Below are 10472 nucleotides of genomic sequence, written 5' to 3'. Positions count from 1 at the left end.
GCAGCTCTTAAGTGTTAGTTGAGAGACAGATTTATCACTCTCCTCACTCACTGGGTCTCATTTATAGGCTGTGACATAACAGGCTGACTCTGAGAAATATTGCAGAGACAGGAGTAGAAGCAATCTTGCAAGGGGTTAATGCTGTAATCTTTTTCTAGCCTGTTTATAATCCCAACAGTAGTGCAGTAGCTGAAGAGGGTGGATCTAAAAAGTACCAGAGGGAACGTGTGTGTGTGCATAGGTGTGAGTGTGTATGTGCGCACACGCTTTGCTTTTCTGAACTGCCGTGTGTGCCCCTGGAATAAATCTTGTTCAGCCAGAACAGGACTCTGTGTGCTGGGTGCTCCTGCTGGAGAGTCAGAACAGCTTCCTTGCACAGCTGCCTCTCTCGTATTTCTTCTGAAGGCTTCATTCAGAAACATATTTTTTTACTGAAAGCATGGGCAGATAGTTACAAGCCCACCTTCTTCTTCGTCAAAGCTAACCTGTGGATACTGAAGAATGGAAATAATTGATGCTAGTAGCCTCCTTGGGAATGGTACCAACATTACTGATTTCCTCTGCGATATCATCTTGGAAAATGACACTTTTTTCTGTGTGGTTGATGCACCTTATCCTTCTAAAGGTATGTATGGAAAATTTGTTCTTTCCAGGCAGTTTTAGTTCTAGCTGGATGTGGAGATACTATAGAAAAAAAAGAGCTATGAAAGGCAATTTCTCTGAGAGAGTACAAAATCAACTGCTTGCTTTTAAGTTAGTATGAGAAACAGACAGGGAAAAATTTAGTATGTGCTGGTTTTCCAAGTTCAAAATTGAACTAGGACAAAATCTGGATATAATGGAAAACTAAAACAGCAGCGCTTTGGAGCACAAAATGCAAACATCTCTGCTAAGGACTTGGAGAAACATGATTTTTTTCTCAATTCAATAACAATGGAGAGATCAGATCTGATACTACGTATGAAAGTGATTTAATATGAAATTATAGCACTCTGAAGCTGAAAAAAATCCATGTATTAAAATGTCTTTTGATTGCTTGATCTTTTCTTACTTTTGCATAAGATAGGATCTCCCACGGTGAGTAAGTGGTGCACAGTAAGTAGCAAGAGAAATACAGGCTTTAAGTTTTTTGACTCTCCAACTTACTTTGTATTGCTTATACTGTAATTTAATGCTATCAGATTTAGGATTTAAGAATTTAATTTAAGAATTTCAGAACTTTCACTGATTTTGCATTGGCATAAAGACATAAACCTTTATAAAATTGAATACAGAAAGACTTCTACCTTTTGATTAAAGGGTGAAATATATAATATTATTCTGAGTTGAATACTGTGTAACTGATCTTTTCTTGTGACAATTTTCAGATTTGCATCAGATAGTACGGATTCTGCTCTATTGCTTGATATTTCTGCTCAGCATTTTGGGGAACATCCTGGTGATTACGGTGCTGATAAGAAACAAGCGGATGAGAACAGTCACCAACACATTTCTGCTGTCACTAGCTGTCAGTGACCTGATGCTCTGCCTTTTCTGCATGCCTTTCACCCTCATTCCCAACCTGCTAAAAGATTTTATTTTTGGAAGTGCTGTTTGCAAAACTGCCACATATTTCATGGGTAAGTCTGGGAAGTTTATACCTATTTTGAAGACTGACTAATGAGGCAGGTGAGGAGGTATTTAAAGATCTATAAAAGGCTGATTGTTTCCATCCACCATTGAAGTTACCAGTATTATGAAGAAACAACTTTGTAGTGCAAATCTTCATGGTTCTGGTGTCCTTGGTCTGCTCCAGCAAAACACAGAGGTGCACACTTAACTTTAATTACATACAGAACTGTTTTGCCGGATGTGAAGATATTGCATGATCAAACTTTAATGAGGAACCCAGCACATGTACTTGCTTACACATCACTGACAAGATTCTTATCAGTGTTCAGATCACCCACCAGAAATGATGGGCTTGTACACCCTCAGTAAGGGCAGATTTTACCCACAGATTTTTGGCAGCAGTTATACATTAAAAAAAATAGAAGAGAAATAGGTCAAAGGAGGTGTAATTCACAGAGCCTGAAGTTGGATCAAGATCTCTTTGCAGACAGACCAGGTGTGATCAGAGCTCATCAGAAGACCATAAAACACAGATATAGATTTTAGAGGCTGATATTAAGAAGCATCACTTTTGTATGCCTTGCCATACTCCTTTTGGTAGTGGAGCCAGGAGCTGGGAGTTTTAAAATGTCTCCTTGTGTATGTGAGTGTAAGTGATTTTTGTCTCACTTTAATATTTCCTCTGCATTTGCTTGTTGCTTAACCAAAAAAAACCCCAAACAAACAAAACCAAACCTACCAAAGAATAGAGAAAAAGAAAAAGAAAAAGAAAAAGAAAAAGAAAAAGAAAAAGAAAAAGAAAAAGAAAAAGAAAAAGAAAAAGAAAAAGAAAAAGAAAAAGAAAAAGAAAAAGAAAAAGAAAAAGAAAAAGAAAAAGAAAAAGAAAAAGAAAAAAAGAAAAAGATTACGTAAAGCTTTTGCTGCTTTGGGAGACCCTTAGTTGATTACAGAAACTTTAGGTCTGCTTTCAACCCATGTCCTTGAGAACTTTGATGTAATGTGAAAGTACACACCTAAAGTGTGCGAATGGGAAATCAACATCTTTTTGTAGATAAAACCAATAAAACTAAAGGCCATGTTTAAACAATTACAATGAATTGCTGGCAAAAATGCTGTAAAACATTACTGAAGCATTGTCATTTTCCTCTTACGGCACACAGTGTAAATTACTTTTAAAAAAATCCAGTGAAACAGACCAACATAAAGTTTCTCATTATGAAGCTGTTTTATTTTAAGAGTCAGAATGTGAAGATTTGCCACTAAAGGTTCAGCTAAGAGGCATCACCTGACAAATAGACACTGACAACCATTGCATCAACTATGCTAAATTTTTCATTTTAAGATGCAGAAAGACAAGTTTTCAATTACAGATGATTTCTGTAAAGCAAACTGTAACAATATTGGCATTTTAATAGTCTGACTCACATTCACAAAGACAAATAAAACTCATTCACTGAAAGAAAAATTAGTGGCAAAGTTAAGAAGAAATATTTATAATTTTACAGTGGTGAACTTTGGCACATCAATGACAGAAACACAGACAACTGCATTATACTTTAGAAAGTATGAACAGAAGAAATTAAGGGTACCTGAAGGACAAAGATTCTTCTTCATGACTTAATTTCTCTTTGTTTGTAACTGCATTAGCATGTAATTAAAAAGTTGTAATAGATTTAACAGTCTTGAATGAGAAAATCAGATCTTGAGCAGGACACTCAAAAAAATTAAAACAATAGAAAAGAGACTGTGAACATCTGTGTTAAGAGAGTAATTAACTGATTTCAAATGCTTTCTTTGAATTTCAGTGCAATTAGTGGAGTGAATAAACCACAGTAGTGAAGAGAATAATTAGCAGTAAAATTGTCTCCTTTCCCTGTTACCAGAATTTTATGGTTTGACAGAGTGTGTATTTTTTCTTGGACTTTTGGAGTAAGAGAAGCGCAGAGCAGGAATATCAGTCTGGAGCAGTCTGGACACTCAGACCCACTGATCACACATTCTCACTGATTTAATCAATGTGGTGTTTATAAATATGTTTGCTAATAAATAGTTCACTATATTTTTAAATGTTTGTACATACAGCAAGCTAGAAAGACCATCTGAACATAACCTTTAAAACAAGAGAATAACCTTTTTCTTTATTTTATATATATATATATATAGGTGTCTCTGTAAGCGTCTCTACATTCAACCTGGTTGCCATATCTTTGGAGAGATACAGTGCCATTTGCAAACCGCTGCAGTCCAGGGTCTGGCAGACAAAATCTCATGCCCTGAGAGTGATTGCTGCAACCTGGTGTGTCTCCTTTACTATCATGTCACCATACCCAATCTACAGCAAACTGGTACCTTTCACCAAGTACAACAACACCACAGCACATATGTGTCGGCTCCTTTGGCCAAGCGATGTCATTCAACAGTCTTGGTAAGACATAACTGGTGGTTAGCAAATGTGTCATTATCTGCTGGGAAATGGGATTTCATGGTACAATAACCCTATGGAAAACCAAGTATTAACCTTTAGCAAATGTTTATACTCTATCATGCTTATTTAAGCTGTAAAAAAAAAAATTTAAGCTGCTAACATTTTGACATTTGCATGACTTTTCCCTTGTCAATGGAAAGACTGCCCAACATGACTATGATTCTCACACCATGGTCTGCTAAGCCCCAGTTGTTACTGTAAAGAAAGCATCTGTCACCTGTGGTAGGAATACTGCTTCCACTCATTTACACATAAACTTCAACATTCTCAGAGAAATCCTTGATTAATGTTTGAGAAATGCTGGAACTTACGAACACCGCTCTGTGTGCTGCCGTGCCTATTAATTTGCTTGAAGGTTCTCTGTAGCAGAGAAGTAGAATATGAGGCTGCAAATGTCTTATTTGAGAATCCTTTTGGTTGCTTATGGAGGATAGGGGCAGAGGAGTGGGGAGACATGCTCCCAGTCCTACACATTCAGACAGTGTAAAAAGCAGCACTATCAAACAGCAGTAGTACTTAGACATGATGTCCTTGCACGTTGACTAAACACTGACTGGCATCAAGAAAGTGTAAGATTTTTTTTTGATACTGAAGGTCAGTTGCAACTGGGAAAAAGATTAAAGTCTGCAGCATTTTGGTATCGTATGTCCACAAAGAGAGTAACTTCGTGTTTATGCTTTCAAGTAGCAGTCTCAGGTATTTGGTGGCATGAGGAAGGAGGATACAGGACAAAATTTTCTTCTCTGTAGTCTCCCTACAGATCCCCAGGTGTGTTACTGAGTTTGCACCAAAGTCACAAGGATCAGGAGAGACACAGGCTCATGGATGCATTTAAACATTTTTTTCTCCAACTCGTCATCACATCAGAGAATCTGACTAGGAGGGTAGCAGATGTGAAACCAAGTAAAAGCTGCTTCCTTTACCAAAGAGATTGCCAGTCCTGGGATTCCTCCTCAGGAGTTCTGCATGGCTCTAGGGATTAAAATGCAGCTTGCAGCTGCTCTGTCTTTGTCCACATGTGCCACAGCCCTCAGGAAGTCAGATCTCTCCTAAGAATAATGGAATAATTTACATTGAAAAAGACCTCTAAGATCACTGAGTCCAACCATTAAAATATTTACCAAGGACTTCTTTGAGAATCAGCAGGTGCTCATCTAGCTTCTGCAAGACAGTTTTTACATTGTCCAAAGCTACAGGGCTTCCAATGCTCCTCTGGTTACAGCAAGAAGCCCCACTCATGGGCAGAGAGAGCTTCTGTCCCCTTTAAACACTGTGGGAGTGCCCATCTCCTCTAGGCTGCATAGGTGGGATGAAGGATGGTTTTCAGCCGTTATAGGCTTGTTCCTGCTCTATCTTTCTGGGGGAAGCGGGAGAAGAAGTAGGAAGCTTCAAATTTCTGAGGTGTCAAAATGATACTTTGAATAGGCATGAAAAAATTCAAGAAACCATGAAATCCTGTCTTCCTCAGTCTCAGGTTTTCTTCTGATTTTGTGCCATTCCCTATTCTCTGTGTGTCTTTTGATTCCTTAGGTACACTTTTCTGCTGCTCACACTTTTTCTTATTCCTGGGATTATAATGATGGTTGCATACGGTCTAATTTCTTTAGAACTCTACAGAGGAATAAAATTTGATGCCAGACAGAGAAAATCTTCAAGAGGTAACAATACATTTTGGTTTGGGGTGGGTTTTTTTAAGTTATGATTGAAGATATGAGCAGTCATTTTGAGGCTAATAAAAGGAAAGCTTTCTCCTTGCAAAAGTGATCATTATGGTCAGTTAAGTCATGAACTTGCCAGCTGCATTTCTTGATTACAGTTACTCTGCTGCTAGCAAATAAACCTCACCTATGGCTTGCTTGCAAAGATTTTGGGCAGAATACATTAAATTTCTAATTTGTTTATTATAGAAATACCAGGGGTTTTTTTCTGGACATGGATGAGGACCATTTTTGTCAATAAATGTCACAAATAAAATCGTCAAATTAAAATAGAAGCATATAACCTTGAAAACTATCTCCTGTCCATATTGAACTAAGCAACATTCTTACAGTTTTGCATCACTTTTTATAGAGGTAAGATGTGAGAATATCAGGAGACAGTGGATGCAGAGTAGCTGATATCATGACTGGCTCAGAAGAAGGCCAGTGCTTTCTTCGCAACAGTTGCTCAGCTATGAATTATGTTGTTTATTTAGATTCAGACTGCATTCTTCATTTTTTATTTGTCTGACTCTTCAGAGATATTTTGCCAACTATTTAAATAGTATTTTATATATACAGAAAGAAGAACAAGTACCTGCAGTGCCAAATACGAGGATGGAGATGGATGTTACCTCAACAAAACCAAAAGAATAAGGAAAATGCCGTTGCAACAGCTCTCTGCTCTGAGCCACAACAAGATAGAGAGAGTGAGAAGCAATAGCTCTTCTGCCAACTTAATGGCCAAGAAGCTTGTCATCCGTATGCTGATGGTGATAGTGGTTTTGTTTTTCATTTGCTGGACTCCCATCTTCAGTGTCAATGCCTGGCGAGCCTTCGACACGGCTTCTGCTGACCGGCGTCTCTCGGGGGCTCCCATCTCCTTCATCCACTTGCTGTCCTACACTTCTGCCTGCGTGAACCCCATCATTTACTGCTTCATGAACAAGCGTTTCCGCATGGCCTTCCTAGCCACGTTCACCTGCTGCGCCAAGCAAAAGCCCCCCACAATACGGGGAGACGCTGGTGATGAAGAGGAGGGGAAAACTACAAGGGCTTCTCTCTCCAAATCTTCTTACACACACATGTCTGCACCTGCACCCCCCTGAACTGCACCAGGGGAGACAATGAGTGGTGAATTGTCTGGTCTTGGAAAGTGACTGGGGTCACTGATGTCACAAAGCGACATCAGCTGAACGCGATTTAGTTCTGAGTTAATTAAACGCCTCAGTTGACGGTAAACACAGCGAGAATTTTATGGGAAATTGATGTTATCACTCTCTGAGTGTTACATCACTTCTCCTTCAAAAGTACAAAGGAGGAAGAGAGCTCTGAAGATAAAGGACTTTATGAAAAACCTTAGAAGTTTCTCAGTTTGCATAAATTCCACTGCAAAAATTGGTGTCCTCTACATCAACAGCTTTGCTCAGTTTTCAATGCCGTTCTGAGTATCTCTTAAAATTTCAAAGATGCAAATAGATTCTCCTCAAACATGAATATATGTAATGCAGCCTTCACTTCCCTAGCTATGCCTCATAAGCAAAATCTTCCTGTTGTATTTGTAGTATCTTTTAGCATTATTTTAGCTGAGCTAATACGTGTTGAGATCATTTTGGTGTCACTCTCACGGGAATTCTGGGGTGGCAAGAATGGGCTTATCCATATGAAATTTATGCTTTTAAGTAAAATAATTTCTTTTTTAAAGATAAAATTAAAATATATATTGTTGGTTTTGTGGGTGGAATGCTTTCTTCACTCAGACAACAACATAAATTAACATAATTTAATGTATTTTTCACTTAAATAAACCCCATAGAAAAAGAACAAAGAAATGGCTTTCTTCTTTGCAGCTGAAAGCACCCACATATGCAAGTGGTGGGGTCTAAGATGAGCCACAAAGGCTCATGTGGAAATTTCCACACTGGGAAGCACAGGGATGAATGCTTGGGATAAAGCAAAGAGGTATTTTACAGAAGATGCAGGACTGAAGATGCAGGTTGCTGCCCATGGCAGTCACATTTCACAAATATGTTCACAGCCACTTCAGGCGTGGCACTGCCAGCATGGAAATAAAGGCATTGGGTGCAGAATGGCAGAAAGGGCAGATACAACGAGCAGAGGCTGAAAGACCTCGTCAGAAAACAGTTTTTCTAAACTTTTGAGCAGGCATTTTCTCCAATTACACGTACTTGTAAACAGATTCAACACAGAGTAAAACAGCTTTGAATGATGTAATTATTGGTGCTTTGTTGAGCAAGGAATCCAGTCTCCTTCCCGTGCAGCACGCAGGTGAGTGTGGGTGTTCAGGGCTTGTCCTTTGCTCTGTGGAACTCAGATGGAGAAGTTACATCACTTATTCTGGTTTGTGAAAATATCCTGTTGGAGATGTTTCTATCTTCTAGCTGAATCAATATCATTATAAACCCTTGTTATTAGACAGAGATTAAATTTGAACACAGCGTGGAATGTAGATGTGGATATTAAATATAAGCTTTCTCAAGGTTTTTAATCAGGAAAATCTGATCTCTTTATAGAATGATTTTAAATTAGAAATATACTGTGAGTTCCAGCACCCAGACCCATGTTCTGCACTCAGTTATTGTCTGAAATGGTTTGCCCTAACAACTTAGCACACAACTTTGACTATATATTTTTTTTTTTCTTTCCTATCCATCTTGTCCACAGACAGGAAATTAAAAAAAAAATTCTAAACACTATTTATGCACAATCCATAGAAACAATGTTCTGTCTGCCTAGTTAATAAAGTAGCACTGCTCCTGGAACGGTGCTGAGACTACTGACATTGATCTGACCTTTTGCAAATACCCAACAAATTAAATTATGGGATTTAATTCATTGCAATAAAATGAAAATCTTACTTCACTTACGGATACATGTTGAGACTCTCTACAAGCCTGTCCTCTGTGTTGAAACTGAAGGAACAAACTTAGCTGCTTCGGAATTTAAGTGGAACAATGACAGCAGAAAATATATTTGTGAAGTATTTTATGCCATTTGAAAGCCTGGATCGATTATAGATAATAGTTTAAAAATTGTTGTTTAAGTAAGAAACCCCTCCCCATTTTAATAATATACTGGATGTGACTATTGCTGGCTATGTGCTGTATTGCAGGACAGCCCCAAGCCGCAGCTCTGTGTGCTCTTTCAAAAGCAAATTCCTTTTTGTATATGTATGTCACTTCTCCAGTACCTTAGAGTGACATAACAGGACATGCACAGTTCACCTGCTCTCAGTGATTGAGTCTGAGGATAGTGGTTTCAGATGAAAGCCAAAGCTATTTTCAGCAACGCCTCATCAGATCCCAGCCCCCGCGGCCTCCAGTAGCTGCGGCGGAAAGGAGCAGGGTTTCTGATTGATTCCCTCCTCCTAACTGTCAGGGAGCACAATTTGGAGGTGATGAAATGAAGAAGGCAGGAGAAGATCTTGATGGAGTGGTGGCTGGGAGACAATCAGGGAGGGGTTGAAATGTGCCATTTCTCCAAGGTCCATCTGTGTGTGCATCACTCATCCCCTCCATTGCCCCCTCTGCACCTATTTCTTGTTACACCAACACAGTATGCCTTTTGATCAAGCTCCCAAAGCCACAAGCCTTATGCCAAATTCCTGCAAGGAGTAGGAATTAAGCTTTTAAAATGCAATATTGCAATCCAGTCATTTTGTATTCTTCTGCCCTGGTCTCCTAGCACAGGAAATTTCTGCATCTTAATGCCATTTTTCCTCATCTGTGCATCGCAGAAGTCACTCCTGGGTCCAAATGTTGCCTTTTCATTGTTAAAAAATCATGTCATCCTCCCAGCAGCTTTAATTCAGATGCTAATATCACTGAAAAGTTATCTTCAGCAATAAATATGGATGGAATAAACATATCAAAATAAAAGCAGCCTTTAAAATCTTTTCATATTAGCAGTAGTGTCAGGGGTTGTGGAGAAAAATCCTATCCTACTACAAGCAGTCCCTAAAAGCAAACTGTTTTCCAGATATAGCAGACAAATGGCAAACCAGCAAATTTCAGGAGACTAATGTCCATAAATCTCAGAAGTTTTTCTCTTCTTTCCTTTTCTCCCAACTCCTGAGTTTTTCCCCCACCCCACCCTCTGTATATCTCTTATCTCTTTCAGCTACATGACACCATCTGATTTTTGTGCTGCATGCTTCTCTTTCTCTAGTTTACTTTCCCACCACCAATCGCTAGATGATTTTTTTCTCTTTGACAGGTTTATTTTCCTTCCCAGATTTCCTTTCCCAGAAAGCACTCTCTCTCGTCTTCATTTCCCCCATAATCTCCGGCTGAGAGGCTCCTGGAGCACATTTCTCCCAGCAATATATCCTGCCCACAACACAACAGCCCTGCCATCCCTGCTACAATCCTACGGCTGAGCTCACACAGTGGCTCTCAAACACGGGCTCTGTCACAAGCAGGATGTACTAGTTCAGAAAACAAAAGTGAAGCATTAAATAACACCCTCAATCAAAGAGCCTCCTTTGATATTTTTGTCACTATTATTTGCAACCTCTGTTATTAGGGCATGCTTTAATACTGCTGCCTTAAAATACTGCTAAATACAGGACTTGGTGTGGGGTCAAAGTAAAAGTATTTCACTATTGTCAAGACAAAATACCTTCATGCTCTTAATGAGAGCTGTGTCTGGACTTGGAA

General features: G+C 39.0%; 1 protein-coding gene across 1 annotated transcript; it reads left to right on the top strand.

Annotated features, from left to right (window-relative positions):
• The first annotated feature begins 342 nt into the window (after window positions 1-342).
• Window positions 343-7418, top strand: CCKAR (cholecystokinin A receptor). The gene is made up of 5 exons (XM_040065047.2): window positions 343-625; window positions 1368-1619; window positions 3775-4036; window positions 5627-5754; window positions 6376-7418. Exons 1-5 carry the CDS (start codon window positions 502-504, stop codon window positions 6900-6902), a joined length of 1293 nt encoding a protein of 430 aa, XP_039920981.1. The 5' UTR covers window positions 343-501; the 3' UTR covers window positions 6903-7418.
• Window positions 7419-10472: the final 3054 nt, after the last annotated feature.

The sequence above is a fragment of the Hirundo rustica genome, chromosome 5 (genome assembly GCF_015227805.2).
Source record: "Hirundo rustica isolate bHirRus1 chromosome 5, bHirRus1.pri.v3, whole genome shotgun sequence".
NCBI classification, from domain to species: domain Eukaryota; kingdom Metazoa; phylum Chordata; class Aves; order Passeriformes; family Hirundinidae; genus Hirundo; species Hirundo rustica.
Note: the sequence above shows the minus strand (reverse complement) of the source record. Positions and strands in the feature narration are given on the sequence as shown.

What these genes read in the sequence shown, in the direction of transcription:
- CCKAR (XM_040065047.2), top strand. Translation starts at nt 502, where the DNA reads ATGGAAATAATTGATGCTAGTAGCCTCCTTGGGAATGGTACCAACATT. An exon ending in TGCACCTTATCCTTCTAAAG is followed by an intron (nt 626 to 1,367) that starts GTATGTATGGAA and finishes GACAATTTTCAG; the next exon opens with ATTTGCATCAGATAGTACGG. An exon ending in AACTGCCACATATTTCATGG is followed by an intron (nt 1,620 to 3,774) that starts GTAAGTCTGGGA and finishes ATATATATATAG; the next exon opens with GTGTCTCTGTAAGCGTCTCT.